The sequence below is a fragment of the Sylvia atricapilla genome, chromosome Z (genome assembly GCF_009819655.1).
Source record: "Sylvia atricapilla isolate bSylAtr1 chromosome Z, bSylAtr1.pri, whole genome shotgun sequence".
Lineage (NCBI taxonomy): Eukaryota > Metazoa > Chordata > Aves > Passeriformes > Sylviidae > Sylvia > Sylvia atricapilla.
The window spans coordinates 60,792,028-60,808,885 of record NC_089174.1 but is presented as its reverse complement, the minus strand read 5'-3'; the positions used below and the strand labels follow the sequence as shown (position 1 = coordinate 60,808,885).

Here is a 16,858-nt window from a genome sequence, read left to right as displayed (position 1 = left end):
GAAGGCCCTACCATAAGGGTATGAAATCCTCTCTTCACATAGCTAAAGACATTGCTGTTTAAAAGAATGTTTTGATGGAAAAGGATTTTGATTTTTCTTAAACATAAGAAGTAATTTCCCTAATTTTTGATGACCAGTCTGAAGTCTTCCAATGTAATTCCAGTCCCTTTGTTCTCAATACCATTGTTAGATTCCTCTGCATCTGTTTACCAGTTCTTTCTGCAATTTCACTGTCTCCCTTCATGCAAGGAATTAATGAAAATATCAAATAATTCTATCTCAAAGGGAAGATGCTATGAATTCAATTTGATCCGTCTCTCCTCCTTGAAACCACATCTTTGTTAAATGCCAGAAACATGATACTAAGAGGATCTGACAGAACTAATCTTTTTTAATAGTTAAGTTTGTTCTGTCTTACCCTGGTTTAATTATGAGGATTATCAGTTTTGATGCCAAGACATATAACATCTAACCCAAGATTTGATTTATTTTTTTAATCCATGTTGGTGGCTCTTTATCATCTTATAAATACTCATATTGTACACTTTATTGTTTGCTGTATTTCCTCTTGCTCCTTGAATTACAGTTAGACTAAATTACTAATCTGTTGTTTTCTGTCCAATCTTGCACAGTTTATGTGATTTTTTCCTACCACTGGAAAGCTCTGTCATCCTCTTTGAATTCCCACAGATAACTATTAACAATTAACAATTTTGGAGTCTAAGCCTGGGTGAGGCAAACACCTAGTTTAACAAGCGCTGGCTCTCATAAAAAGGCATAAAGGTGAAATATTTCAAATTTCAAATGGTGGTCTCAAACCCCAAAAATGCATGAAATCCAACACAGGGAACAGGACACCATAGCTGAAATTAAGACATCTATCTAGTCTCTATTATTCACTAGCAGCCAGCTACTTCACTCTATAGATACCACCATCGGGATGGACCCACCTGAATCTCTGCCTGAACTGCAGCTGGACTGTGTGACAGATGACTCTCCTCAAGAGCTGGGACACTTGGGATTTCAGATTCCTTACCTGTCACTGACAGATCCTGCCATGCCCAAGGCAGATCATTAATCCACAACAGATCCTTGGTAAGTGGCTAGGAGCGTGGTGAATTAAAATTAGTGAAATACTACTAATCCTTTTTAGCTACTGAATATTATTCTAAGTATTGTATACATAATTCCTTTAGACATAAATCATTGTCCAAGTCTGAGACTAAGATTGGACCTAATCCTACCTTGAGTCCACAAAGGGTGGAAAGTTAGCCTTCTCTGATGATGGGGTTTTCCCTACTCTTGACACCTGCTGTCTCTATTTGAAGCTTTTTAAATTCTGAATTGATTCTCTTTCATTTCCTCCATGCAACAATTGATAAGGTGAACCTTGCCATGAAATTTATCAAACCTTGTCAAATTATTAATTTACCTTAGTAAAACATATTACTGCTTCTCTGTTTTAAGATATATTCCATTCATCCACAACATTAGGCTAGTCTTTGTTCTCAGCCCTAGATCACTGTTGCAGTTTTGCTAGTTAATTACACTCCTTTGGGAATTTTAGTTAGCACTAGGGCATTGAGAGAGGTACTAGAAACAAGAGTTTTTTTAAATTCTCTATGTCATTAGTTGTTTTAATACCCCTTTATTTTCTGAAACTAATGACTATGTGTTGGTAATTGCTTTCTTATGATGCTCACTATGTCCACATTCTCAGCCAGATCTTTTCTTAGGGGTAATTAAGTAGCACGCTTTCCTCCAGTTGTTTTCTCCATCTTCTGCAGAGTGCTTCAACACCTTTCCTGAATTCTGTGTAGTTTGTGTCCTTTTGTATCATTTTCTCGTCAAAATGGTAATTGAAATTTCCCATTAGTATGAAGTTGTTCTGCTTTTCATAAGTCCTTTGATCACGCAGAGAAAGACTCCTCTCCATTAACAACTTTATTTACAGCCTACTGTAGTCCTCTACATGACAGCAATATTCTTTTTACTGAGAAATGTTTAGTCACTCCAACTTCCATAAAAAAAAAGGCCTTTAGGTCTAGCAATAATCATCCTGGAAATAGTCTTTTAGTCTTAAATAACTTTCCTGAGCAGGCCATAGGTGCCTGTGTGCACTGTCCAACCAAATCTCTATCATGCCAATTAAGACATGATTTTGACTATGATTTAAGACATCAAGCCATTTTTGTTTCCTGTCCTTTTCCTTTTGCTTTCCAAGCCTTTTCCTTGTGCTTGTCCATAGTCATAATATGTTTAAGTAATTAATTATAGTGTATGCATAGATATATAAATGCTAGTTATCTGCTAATATGTAATGAGCAATATCATACAATGAATAAATATTTGTATATAATTAACTAAGATTAATTATAGATTAGTTTTCTCAAGACCACATCAGGAAAATACTTCCTTCCACGTCTAAGTCTTTATATCAATTCCTGGTTTGTATGTGACTCCTTGGTTTGTATCTTGGTCAGCACTCCTGCAGAAGAAATCTCAGAAGAATGCACATTAGGAAAGGCACCTGTCCCACAGTCTGCCCATGGCATGCTCAGCTGCAGGGTTAGACCAGGTTCCTTGAGGCATTACCCTGACAGGGCCTGAAAATTCCTGAAAGCTAGGGGAAAAACAAATTCTCAACACAAATCCTGGTCCTGCTGCCAAAGCTACCTTAATGTGCTAAAGGCTTCTTTTTATCTTCAGTCTGCACCTTTGTGTTTCACTTTATCAATATTTTCTCTCATCCTCTCCCCATATATTGAAGTGAAGAGCCTTGCTCCGAGATCATCTCTTCATTGATTGCAGTGCACTGCATCATGGGGATTTTTTGGATTCTCCAATGACCGATTCAGGTAAAAAATGTTAGTTTAGCTGTAATCTAAATTTATGGTTAAATCTATACTCAAAGGTAAAACTTAAGAGATTATTGTGCTACGGAAACTTCCCAGAAACTTCCCACTCAGGTGTGGGCAGGTACTTCCACAGCTGGGATCAAATCCCCTCCATAGTGGGCATCTCCAGAGAGCCTATGATTTCTCCATTTGATTCTCTCCACACTGTACTCACACCCAGTCCGACTAAGTTTTCTTATTGGTTTGAACCCAGGCTTCTCAGACTGCTGATTCTCAGCTTCTCAGAGGCTCAGACATCTTGATCCTTCATGCAATTTATTCATGGTGCAGTAACACAGAAAAAGCCTGAAGCGCCTCCAAGGAGGAACCCTGAACAAAGTAATCCCTGGGCTCATATGCCCTCACAGTCAGTGCAATAAAGGTCTTGCTCTTCTATGTCACAGGTTCCTGCTGTGATTCTGAGTGTGCAGTCACATAGGCAGCATACCACCCCGGTGCCTTTTGTTGGAAAAGGGTTTGCAAAGGGTCCACCCGTTCATGGCCTATTGCTGTAAGCTGCCAGAGCTCAGTCTGCATCTGACACAGCAGCTGCCCACCAAAATACCTACACCGAATATACTCCTTAACACTTGGATGCTGCAAGTCTGAAACAGGAAAGAGCATAGCCAAGTGAGGAATGAAGAGCAGTGATAGTTCTTTTACATACACTGTCATTGTAAAGTACTGTATCATGTACAGGGCTGCTTTTTTACTTTTGAAGCCCAAGTCATAGTGATTCAATGAGACTTGAGTTTAGAATAGGTACACGGCTCTGATCATCATCAGAATTTTTTCTTTAACAGACTGTCTCCTGAAAATAAAAATGGGGTTTGGCTTCCAATATGACTTTCTTGTGTGGCATGGAACTCTGCAAACTCAAACCTAGCTCACTGACAAATTTTGAGATAGATGCTGTTGAGTACATTTTTGGACAAGCTTAGAAGGACATTATGAAAAAAAGCTTTTGTGTACTTGAAGGTGGATTCACAAAGCTGGAGTTACTAAGGATCTGCCAAAAAGAGAATCAGAGGGAGACAGCATGAACTCAGGAAGTTGTGCTTCTTCATATAAATTTTGGGAAGGGTGGCAGGAATTGCAGCATAGTCTAAAAATCCTTGAAAAGAGGACATGTAGACATTAAAGGGTGAAGTTCCAATGAAAAAAAGGTGCTCTCCAAAGTGAGTGTGTCCCTTTGAAGATACCCATACTCCGCACTTCTAACAGCCAATGCAGATAAGCAGCTGAATTGACAGGCAGGAAGGTGTACCTACATAGTCTTCAGTGTTGGGCTGGAAACCATCTAAGTTTCCAAAAAGCAAAGCTGAGAATGCTTGTCTTCCATCAGTAGGTAAAGGCTGAACGGAGGTAGAAAGTTAAAATACATTAGACTCACATCTAGAGAACAAGTTCTGACTGACTGATAGACAACTGGAACAATACAGGAGACTGCCTTGTCCCATGGCCTATTCAATTTCTGAGCCTTCTAATTTGAATACACAGGGATGAACTCCCAGTTCTCTTTTTCGTGCAGCACTCAGTGACAGTGGAAGAGTTCCAAGAGAACTAGAGCTGAGAGATTTAAGATGAATATTGGGAATGCAGGAAATCTGACAAGGTGTGAAAAGAACCAGAATTTCCTGTGTGGAATGGAAGTACAGCCATACTGCTACAAACCTTAAGAGGTTCAGAAAAGGTGCCTTGCTGTTCAAGTAACTTGGCCCACATTGTTCCCTGTATCAGGGCTGGAAGGATCTGTGGAATGCAGATGCCTTAAACCAGGAAGATGTCCAAGCTGTCATCACTCCATTGTAGAACACACCAGCGACTCACGTCACTGACAAGATCCAAGGCCAACAGTTACCACATGTCAGCAGGACAGGAATTTTGATTTGCCTTTTAAAATAAGGGGCTGCCTCTCAAAAACTCTGCACAGAGGGCACAAGACTACTGGGGTCAGCATGGCACTGCATGGGAGCCCTCAGCCCACCGCTGTGATGTCAAAAAAAGGTCGGGAGGAAAAACTGTATTGCCACACTGTTGCTGCATGGAAAACACTTCATCTCTTGGTGCAGGGGCAGAAAGATGCAAAGCTATACAGACAGAGAAGCATTTCAACAGTGGCCTTTGGTGTCAAGACTAGCTGCTGCTGACTCATAACTTCTGCAGTACCAGAAGCATATGGTCGTGGGAAACTACACTGGGTTGCTGACACAGGGAAAACCTTCAATAAATTAACCACTGAGTAATGATACCAGGAGACCTGAAACCATAAGGATCCTATTCTGATTCAGAGGCACTTTGCTTTCAGCTTGTTTGGAGAAAACAGCTCCTGATGAGGCACTCCTCTGTGACAGAAGGGATGCATCACCTGCTGCTTGAGATGGAAACTGGAAAGACCTGCAGTGTCTCAGGTCAAACACTGCAGTCCAGGGAAGACAATCCAGACAAGGCAAAGCAGCATGTTTTGCTGCGGGCTGTTTGGCTGGTCTATTTTGAAGGGCAGCACACAGGAGTTTTCAAGGCACAAAGGCTGGCAGACAGGTTTTGGTCTGACTTTCTGTACATAAGAGATACACTACATCACTCAGCTGTGTTGTCAATCATGTGCTCTTGAAAAATCATAGTGATAACTCACTCTAAGGTTAAAACATGAGAGCAGGCTACACTTGAGGAACATGTAGCAATTCAAATCTAGTGTGGGAAACTTCCAGGAAAAACATAGGTAGCAGGAAGCTTAGATGAAGAAAAAGAATCTGATGCACAAGCTAGAGAATTTACCTTCCTTCCCATTAGTGCTGGTTCTTTAGTGTTTGTAGGTCAGAAGACAGTACAGGACAAGCACACTATTACAGTGTAGTGTCTAATATCAAAATCTCACCACAAAACAGGTGGGACAAAGCAGCCTAACAGTCAAGTGAGTCTGTTGGAACTAAAATCCAGGGAAAGGAGCCAACAGCTCAGACATTAGTTCCCAAGAAACATGAAAACAGTGTGATGAATATAATTCCTCCCATGTGTGGTGGCAGTGTGACATAAACTAGGGACTCCCTTTCAGCTAATTGCCTATACAAGTGTGTGACTGCAAAGCAGGAGGCAGGATACAAATCTGTCCAGGTTCCATTTTGCTGAGTAGGAAAGGAGTTGTCATTTTCTGGAGTCATTTCTCTACTGCCAGCTGAGTAGAAAACATGGTAGTCTCAGGAACTCTCCCTATAACTCAGAGTGCTAACTCTAGGTCTGTCTCCAGCTTTGCCAGAAGGCAAAAATATATGTTAATGTTTTTTCTGCCTGTAAGTGGAGGCTAAAAAAGAAAAAAAGTAGATACCACATCTCCAGTAGTAACTCATGAATCTAGACGTTTTCCTCTACAGTTTAAACAACTGGCAAAATAAAGAACTGGCCAAACAGGACTAGAGTTAGGAGGGAGATGTGTCTTTCAGATCTCTGGGACTTGCTATACAGTTCTCTGTAGCACATTTAACATTCTGTCTATGGTCAAACTTACACACATCCTCACTACTTGAGATACAGGGCTCTAGCTATACTGCAATCAACACATTGCATAATTGTCTTAAGAGTTTTCCATCAGCTTTAAAACCGGGCAATAGCAGGGAACAGAGTTGGGAAATCTATTATTACATACTGCTGTGAATTATTCCCAGGTCTTTGGGCATTGTTCTAGGAGGTCATAGTCAGACCACAGTCTGACTACAGTCAGACTACATCTCTAGTGAAAAAAATTCCCCAAAACATTGAGAATATACTCATGCAGGCACAAATGGCAGCACTAATATGGGAATGTGCTGTTATACCACTTTCTACTCATGAACTCAAAATAACTGTTCAGAAGATGGCTCACATATCTTAATAGATTATCCAGAAATCAGACACTTCCTGTGCAGTAAGACTTAATCAACAGGACTGTAAGGAATTTTTGTAAGCAGAAAGTTGCTCAAACAGTGTTTTCCTCAATAAATAATTTCTCTGTGAAAGAAATGTAGAAAAAACCCTCAATTTTTTCCTCATTATGTTTCTGAACAGTTGTGATGGTAAGCAGAATGTGTTGCCTTAAACTGCTGTCCTCATGTTTATGGTACTGGATACATATGGCAGCACTCTCCAAGACATTTTCAGCAGAGTGAGTGTCCTTTTGCTCTGCTATCTGGATCAACACCCAATTCAATCATTATTTTATATTTTGAGCTGTGTGCTCCAAAGTATGTTTCCTTTAAAACACGTTTGCTTTCCTTTCCTAATAGTCAGATACCTCATTTTACATAAAAGGCTTGTTTCTCATCTTAAGAAAAGTATCTCTGGACACCAAGTGATATGAGCAGTAGGCAGATGGCATCCTCTAGACCTGTTCCAATTGAGTGACACATAATTGTCATCTTTGGCTACATTGCAAATAAACGATTAGAAAATACAGCCTAGTATCACAGAACATGAGGAGAGGGAGAGGTTACCTTGCACACAGTAATATGTACACAAATACTTTCTTACCCTAAAATACAGACTTAAATTTTGTCTGTGCCATCTGCCTGTGCCTTGGCCTGCCTGCTAAAGTTGTTGCAGTCTATGACTAGGCCTATTAAGAAACCAAATGAAAACACAAATTTCACCCTTTTTGTAGGTTGACTCATACCTCTGAGAAAAGCCTGTTCATATCAGATAAGGACTGATTTTTCTATTTATAATCTCATCTCAGCCTGAAACAGTTCCACTCAAACACTATTTACACTTACACTATTTATAGTTTTACCAATGGCTTACATCTAAGCCAGCAAGTCAAATCCCAGAATGTTCCATTCAAGGCTTAAACTCACAAATTTAAGGTTTTAACCACACCTTGTTTCACTCAACCCTGCTATAAGCATATTCACCCTTTCTAAATCTCCTTTTCAAAAGTTTGGGAGAGAGTTTTCTAGCAAGACAAATGCATATAGGATAATTTTCAGTTTCTTCTTGCATGGACTTTCCATATTTTGGTTTTTCGTAGGGATTCTACGTACCTTTTATTCCTCACCTTACTCCTAAGTAATCTTAACTCCAAAAGTTCTTGATACTGCTCACAAATAAGTAATACTTCCCCTCCTGTAATCTTCTAGGAAATCCTAATCTAAACTAGGAGTCTCCAGACCCAAAACTATCTGCAAAGAGAAGTTGCAGGAAGCCAAGCTGTAGACATTTAGCTAATCAGTTGCAGAAACAAACCCACCCAAAACTAGAGCAGAATGTCACACAGTTGCTTTTTCCACTCAGAGTGTCAAAAAGCATTTTACAGTCACTACAACTAAGACATTTAAGAAGATGACTCATTCTTCATAAATGCAAATTCTTCGTCTCATGAAGAGATGGTTCTTTTCATGTGGAAGATAACAGCATTTGTAGCAAATGTCCACTCTGCCCAACCTCTACAAAATAAAACTGATGTCTTAAAAAATTAAAAAGTATTAATAGATTCCTAATTGCTGCTATAGAAATAATATTTTAAGAAAAGGAATAAAAAAAAATATGCAATAATTGCAGGGAGCAGTAGTCCAATCAAGGAATACTTGTCAAAAAATAATTTGAAGAACAAAGCAAGTGGCATCAACTACACAGCCTAAGCCCTGAAGCACACTCTCAGTCAACTACAGCTCAGAAGATAACTTACCATGAGCATCCTAGAGGTCAGGAAAACAAAAACCCTCACCTCATGAACCATATATCTAGAAATGCAAATTTACAGCTGAGAAAAACATGCAGGAAGGCAAAAGTATTAGAAACTACAAGGATGAAAACAGTTATTTATAAATACAGTAGCAATTAGCAACTTAGAAGTACTTGTGAATAAGTGTAGACCAGCATACCTTAAGAATGCATAGAAAGATGTGTCTATACGACAAGTCACATCCAGCACTCGGCAGTAGGGGAAAAAGTTGAGAAGTAAACAAGGAATGACTGAAGAGTTAATACTCTAACTGTGTGAGCCTATACATAAATACAAAAAAGTAGTCAGGCTGACAGTGTTGTGTTGTGGTAAAGTTTCTCTAAAGAAAATACTGCATAAAAAAATTCTGCAATTACAAGGAAACTGAAAATGTGTGGTCAAAATAATCAGCAAGCTGAGTCAGTGGTGTTTCAATTGGCAAGATACTCTTTGTGTACAGCTTTGAACCATGAATCCCATTTTAATATTGTTGGATGCTACAAGTAAGCTGGAGTGGGACTCTTCATTAGAAACTTAAAAGCAGTAGAAGTAAGAGGTTCAGACTGAAAGAGGGAGAATTTTGGTTCAATATTGTGGAAGAAATTGTCCCCTGTGAGGGTGGTGAGACACTGGAACAGATTGCCCAGAGAAGCTGTGGATGCCCCATCCCTGGCAGTGTTAAAGGCCAAGGTTGGATGGGGCTCTGAACAACTTCATTCAGTAGAAGATGTTCCTGCCTATGTAATCTAAAAGGTCTCTTCCAACACAAGCCATTCTATGATTCTATATTCATTCTTTTGACAGAGGAAGAATAACTTGGCAACACTTAATATAATTACATTTTAATGAAATATTGAAGTCCTTCTTAAAGTGTTACAAAGATATAATACATTCGTAATATAAGTGTAAAGGCTCAACATTAAAATGAAAAGACTTAGTAAAAAATATAGATTAGAAGTTGCAGCAAAAGAAACTCATTGCACTTACAATTATGTTTTGTTTGTTTTGTTCTTTTTTGGTTTTTTTTTTAAAGAAAACCAGCTATATTGACAGGCACATACAGACAAGATAAAATACAGCAAGAGTTTTCTTGCTCCATGAAGTAATCAATCAAGTAGTACTGCAACAAACACTGATTTCATGCATAAATGTAGAGAGGATTTTAAACTCTGCATATAGTACTAATTTCAGCTTTTGTACAGCCCCATTTGCAACACATTCCTGCTAAACCCAGAGGCTCCCGCTTTCTTCTGGGATACCTGGCCCAAAGGTAGCTGCTTGATTCCATGGGATTTGCATTCCCTGTTCCCCCCCTGTCCTTCTGAACAGCTTCGTCTACCTGGTGAACAAGTTTTTTTAAGTCGCCTGCCAGAGGTACATATTCATTATAATAATTTAAACTATACAAGTCCTTAAATGTCTCCCATCCAAGAAATGGGCTGCTTCTCTGCAGCTGCTCCACTTCAGGATCCAAGACTGATTGCAGGTTGAAGTTTCCCAGTAGTTTGTTACTTGCTGTTTGTGCAGAATCTGTTTCAAAGAGAAGACTTATCTTAAGTTCAGACTGTAGGAGCATCAAAAGGATTACACAGCTCTAAGAAATAGCAATAATCCATTCAGTTAGTAATAAGTGAAACACTATCATGTAGAACTGTCAGTACTTCAGAGTCTCCACACCATTGTGTACTTACTTGTAGCTCACTTTAAATAGAATCTATGTTTTAAAGTCTACCTCCTGTTACACATGCAGAGGACACAGAAACAACTGTAACTGAAGTAAAGGCATCCTGTCACAAGTGCAGCACAATTGATAGAGCAGTCTCAATTTTTCCACAGAAACAGAATTTTGTTGTAAAGACATGTCTCCAGAAACACCACAATGCTATGTCATGTGTGTGATGAATTAGATCAGACCCCTCCTCTCTTGTGCACAATCACACAAATCATATGAAAGAACAAATGCAGGAAGGACTAAATAAGCAAAGATTGATGTAAACTGATTTGTAGATTGCATTTTTTCTGTAGCTACTTTAACTGATACTTTCCACTCATTTCTTTCATTTCTCAAGGCGTATCAGGGGCTTGCAGAATTTACTTATGACATGCTTCATCTCACTGACTAAAGTGTTCTTAAAAATCCAGCCCTACTACCTTTCACCTTGCACTGTTTCTCTTGTTTTTACTTCTGCAAGTGGCATTGCTTACTTCAGCTAATGTGAAGAAAAGGAGCTTCTTCGATTGTTAATTTTAAAAGAATCAAAAATAAGTATTTGTCTTGTGATCTTAATGCTGATATAACTGATAGAATTAATTTTTTGTTTCAGAAAGCTGAAAGAACATGAGAACATCCAGCAAATTTTGTATTTACTAAATACGGCTAATTAGTCTATACAACCTATTTTTCAGATAGAACAGCTGCCTGAGTATGTGCAAAAATACAAGTAGCTGTAGCTACTTCATTAATTAGACAATGACTGCTATTTAATGATCTTTTGGGGTGGAGAAGTCTTTTAGTTAGACATCATGCAGCATAGTGGAGGGTCCTTTGTGACTTGTTCTCAGAAGCTGCTGTTAATGAAAAGGAAAGCAAAATTTGCTGGGAAACTACATAATCCCCACAGAGGCTGTATGTAAGTAATTCCTTATAATTACAAAGGTTACTTTTATCTTTTATTCAACCTGTTGGAGGGGCGGGGGAGTGGCAAAATATTCCCAGAAAACCTAGAATGCTGGCTTCATCAACTGCCTGAAGTCTTAAGTTATTTCACTAAAGTGTGTTTAATCAGAAAAAATAATCTCTTCCTTGCATGTTTTAGCCATTGTTCCAACTTTTGTCCTTTTAAAAAAGGTTATTTTTCAGTATTCAAATATAAACATAAATTAGAGTAATCACTTAAACTTACCGCAGTTACATTAAAGCCGTTTGAGAACACAGCCCAAAATTTCTTAATATATCGAGCTTGGGACACGCGACAGTAAAACTATGAGGACTATTTTACCCATTAACTGCTTCACCATACAGCAGTTCTCGCTGTGCCAATTGTAACCTGAAGCACCGGAGTCCATCCTCCAAGGTGCCAACCCTTTGATGCAGAGCAGCCCAAGAGAGTGATAACACCCCCGCGATCCGCACATCCCGGCAGCTCTGACGGGCAGCGCGGCGTCAGGGCTCCCGTTCTGGGGGGGAACTCCGGCGGGAACCCCACCTCGTTTCGCCGCCCGAGGAACGAGGGAAGGGAGAGAAGCCGTACCGACAGGCATTCCCCACCACTCCCCAGGGCGCATCAAACCTCCCACATGGCCAAGACAGAAAAGTGTGGGGGTTTTCTGCGATTTTATGGTAGAAGCTCCTCTGCAGCCGGCATCCCTGCCCAGCCGCGCGGTATCTCCGAACTGACAAAAAACTTCGCGGATTATCCCGGCAAATAAAGCCCCAGCGCCTGCCGTCCCTTTCCCTCCGAATCTCAGGGCGTCCTTCCACCAAAAGTCTGGGAAATGTCAACTAGGATCTAGAGGGAAAGAGAGAGAGAGGGACGGGGACATTGCCTCCTCGGCTCAGGGCAGGAGGAGCGAGAGGCGCCGCGGGACGCTCGCCCTTTCCCATTCCCTCCCGTTCCCTCCATCCCCCCTCGCAGGCCATCTCTCGGCAGCTAGCGAAGCGCCCCGACAGCCGCCTGCACCTCGGCCGCCCTTCCTGGGACACTCACCGGCCGCGGGCGCCGGCTCCACGGCCAGCAGGGAGAGCCGCTTCCAGCGGGACCCGCCGCAGGTGAAGATGACGGCGCGGATGAACTCGCGGCCGCACAGCTTCACCCCGTACCCGTCCCCCTCGCCCGCGGGCAGCACGGCGCCGGGACGCCCCGGCGGCGCCGCACACAGCAGCGCCACGGCGGCGCACAGCAGTCGCAGCTTGGCCATCCCCATCGTGCGGTCCCCGTCCCGCGGGCGCTTCCCAGCAGACCCGAAGGCCGCCACAATGCCCCTGAGCGCGGCGTCCAGCCCAGCCCCGCCGCTGCCCGCCGCCCGTCTTTTATGTGCTGCGGGAGGCGCTGAGTCACGTCACCGCCCCGGCCCCGGGCCCCCTCCCCTTCCCCGGGGCCTCGGCCGTCGTCTCCCGCCGGGCGGTCGCTGGGCTTGAAACAGCCGTCGAGGAGCCCTCGGACAGCGCCTTCCCCGCTTCCTGCCCTTGCTAGCTCTTCACGCCATCGTGCACCTCACCTTCAGCCTCCCTCCTCGGGCTCCCGGCCCCTTCCTACCTGAAGACATGCTCCTTTTCTCCGCCGGGTCTGGGCCTCAGCTGTTCCTTTTTGTGGCCAGAGAGCAGTGCCGATGCCCTTTCGTATTCCTTTGAAAACGTGAAAAACTTAATCTCGACTGTTCTTTCCCTTGCAGGTCTAGAATCTCCATAACCACCTCTGTGTCCTAAAAATGTTGGCTGACATAAAAAGACAGAAAAAAAGAAAAGTAAAAGAAATGCACGTTCAAGGAACTATTTCAGCTGTGGATAGTTGAAAGGGGATTTCAAAGCCTGGATTCCTCTCAGGTTTGTTGTACTGGAGGCTCGAGTTCACTGGTAGCCACAGCATCCAAGTATCAGGGATACCCTGGCTCCAGCCTGGGCATCCTAGAGATTTGGAGCTCCACATCTGCATGTTTTCCAAATAGGGCCCAGCAGGCTCTTGCTGACAAGCGTGGCGGTCTTTGGACTCCACGCAGAACTATGCACTCAATGAAAGTAAACCTTACTTCTGGATTTGTTTGTTGTTCTTGTGGTTGGTTTTGGTTTGGGTTTTTTTTGGTTGGTTGTTGTTGTTATTTGTGTGTGTGTGTATGTGGCTTTTTTTTCCCCAGCACAATAGGACAAGAAGTGGTTGCTGCTGCCTTTTACAAAAAGTCATACTGTGAAGAACCAGAAAAGTTCATCTCTCTTAAAATATTTTGAAGCTGTTGTCTATAGATCCTTTTGCATGAGGGCTATGCTTTCAATCCCTTGAGTATTGTTGGCATATAAAAAACCCCCTCAAAATTCAATCTAGAAGGAGAGCACAGAGAAGACATACTAAAGTCTAAAGAAAGGTGTATGATTCACTTGTACTGGCAGAGAAGCTAAAGGAGAGACTCCAGTCTCCTCTTCAAGGAGGACTTGGGTGTTTTAGACTGAGCTGGGTCTAGAACAAGGCTGTGGAGGGCTAAAAGAGTGAGCAAAGTTGTGGTTTAACCCTATCCAGCCACCAAGCCCCACACAGCCACTCACTCATTCCCCCATTAGTATGACTGGAGAGAGACTTAGAAAAGTGAGAAAACTCATGGCAGTTTAATAGGGAAAGAAAAACCTGCACACAAAAGAAAAGAAAAATCGCAATTAATTCAGTGCTTCCTGTGGGCAGGCCGGTGTTCAGCCATTTTGGGAAGACAGATGCCAAAGCTTCAAATGCACCCTCTTTCCTCCTTCCTCCTCCCCACTTCATATACCAGCATGATATCCCTTTGGTCATTTTGGGTCATCTGTCCTGGCTGTATCTCCTCCCAAGCACACCCACCCCCCTCACCAGTGTGGCAGTACCAAAAGCAGAAAAGGCCTTGGCTCGTATCTGTTCAGCAGTAACAAAACATTTATTATCAACTCTGTGTTCAGCACAAATCCAAAACACAGACCAATAACAGCCACCAAAGAAAATTAACTCTACCCCAGCCAAAACCTGGACAGTCCAGTCTTAAGTGTTTAAACAGTGGTACCTCTACAACAGTAGGCACAATCATCCAGAATGTTGCTAGGATACAATCTGCAGAAGATGAAAGTGCTAATCAGAAATTCCTGAAGAACAAAATCTTGATCTGTTCCTCCCTCATTTGAAATCTTACCTACTATACTGTTACATACAGAAGTTGTGCAGGGATAATTACAACTTGCATTTTGAGAGCAGCACCTTGATTTTGTATGTCTTGTAGACTTTTTCTGAAAATACCATCACATCCAGTCCATTCTGCATGGACTGTAAGTAGTCTTCTAGAAAAGAGATTTGTTTCCAGTGACTGGAAAGCTGTAGTAATGTGAGAAAGCACTACCAGGCAAGAAGGAAAGGCAAGAAGTAAAGTAACTCCTGACCTGAGCAGTGAGTAGAAAAACTACTATTCAGAATAGAACACACAGAAGAAGATTAACAATACACATTTAACAAATCTCAAGTAACTAAATAACTTCTTACTGTTTGTTTTATAAAGAAGGAAAACCAACAGCAGAGCAAAGAAATTCATTTTCATTCATCATCTATAGGATGTTGCAAGGCAAGAACATCTAGTGTACTGGCTCAATGCAAGTATTTTGTATATTTGAATTTCTAAAAAAAGGTAAAGATAATTGTACTGTTTCTCTCCTTGCACTAAATTATTAATCTGTTGAGCAATAACAGAGTTTATAGAAGGTGAAGGAGGTTTCATAAAAACTGGAGGCTAAATAAAAAAGGCATCCTTTAACAATATCTCAGTAGCCTTGAATATGTTGAATTGAAGCCTTATTCCCATGACTCCCAAACGTCAGACAAAGAAAATCAGCAAGACAAAAACTTCCTGATTCCATGAGACATTTTCCAGAGACGTCATTTCAAATTCATGCAATTCACTACTCTAAGAACAACTTAGTTTTTGAAAGCTGTCCAAACATGAATTTAAAGTGTTTCTAAAGTTTGCTTAGTACCATACAGGATTCTGTAAGAAATGGGAAATACCACTGCATCAATGTTATTGGTGACCAAGCATGAGCATTACCCAGCCCCCTTTATTAGAGGACTGTGCAGTTTGGGAAATGGCATGTCTTAAGAAAGCTTATAACTTAACAGTTAAGAAATCCATGCATGTTTGCATAATGGAGTCCAATTAAGATAAAAAGTATAATTTATTAAGAAAATAAATAATACTGTCGAAACTATCTTATTTGTATACACCCACATAAGTATTTTCCTCCTTTTTTAAAAGCAGTTACCTGCAGTCAGCAATAAAATAACTCTAAAGCATGTAGGAAGGGGCTGTGATTTTCAGTTTTCCTTATTGTAAGGAAGGGGCCCAAACCGGAGTCTCCAAAGTGACTTTGGTTGTTTCTCCTCAATACTCACATACATACACGATCACAACCAGATAAACAAGAGTGAGGTGGAGGCACTTGTGGTTTGCAGGTGGCATCCACTTCCTTGGGTTCTGTACATGAGACATATCCATAATTAGAACACAAACAGCTTAATTTTGACATCCTAATCATGACTGACTTCTCACTTTTCCAGAACAATCCTGCTCCAAATGATACTGATTCAGGATATATGGCTATCAGACATTATAACCAGAAAAACCCAACAGAATTAAGGTGATAAGAGTAGTGCCTTCAGGCCAGAACAAGCTCCCCCTGGAGTTGCTCTCATTTTTTTCCCCAGTGATTCATGGAAACAAAGACAATTGTTGTGATATATTAAAGTAAGTCTATGATATATTAAATCCTCTAAGCTGAGGGCAGATGAGCACAAATGACAGAAATGAGCAGGACATTTTAGGTGCTTTATTTATTTCTATAACAAATACAATGATTATGGGCAACTTGTGCTGTAAACATGTATTTCCCCGAAGTAAACCATGTCAGTGATAAGCTCCTGTTTTCTTTCATTGTCTTCTGAAGGAAGTTATACCATTCAATTATTCTGTATCTGTCACTGTGTGACAGATATGACTGCACACAGCATATGTGAACATTTTGATTAATACACTGGCTGTAGAATAACTAAGTCTGCAACAAAGAACAAGCATCTTCAAAACAAAACCATACATTTTCATCAAAAAGAAAGAAATAAAGAAAGGAAGAAACAAACAAACAAACCCACAGTAAATCAAGCCATAAAAATAAGGGCAATAAAGGTGAGTAACCCTTAACTCCTTGATGATTTTTGACACATTCAACATAGCCCATTTAAATCTCTTTCTGGGTTAGATTGTCTTGCTTAGAGTCTTTTCCTTAATAAACTTGGTATATTTTACTGATACTGTGTAATACTGAATTAAACTTACCCATTTCTGTCACATTTTGGTGTGGAGTCTTGCAAGAGATTAATGTTATTGATCTAAGTTCAAACTTTGGGAGAAAAAAATCCATTTTATTTTGGATGGAGTAATATATAGCTACCCTATTATCCCCTAAAACTCCTACCTGCACCACTATTTTGCTTCCTTAACACTGGCTTCTGATCAAACACAATAGCCAGGAATTTGTCACAAACCACAGAGATATTGA

At 40.9% G+C, this 16,858-nt stretch overlaps 1 protein-coding gene across 1 annotated transcript; it reads right to left on the bottom strand.

Annotated features, from left to right (window-relative positions):
- Nucleotides 1-9,459: 9,459 nt before the first annotated feature.
- Nucleotides 9,460-12,518, bottom strand: LOC136373755 (relaxin-3-like). Its single transcript, XM_066338734.1, has 2 exons — nt 12,297-12,518; nt 9,460-10,119 (listed from the first exon to the last, which is right to left on the bottom strand). The coding sequence occupies exons 1-2, from the start codon at nt 12,511-12,513 to the stop codon at nt 9,752-9,754; spliced, it is 585 nt and encodes a 194-aa protein (XP_066194831.1). The 5' UTR covers nt 12,514-12,518; the 3' UTR covers nt 9,460-9,751.
- Nucleotides 12,519-16,858: the final 4,340 nt, after the last annotated feature.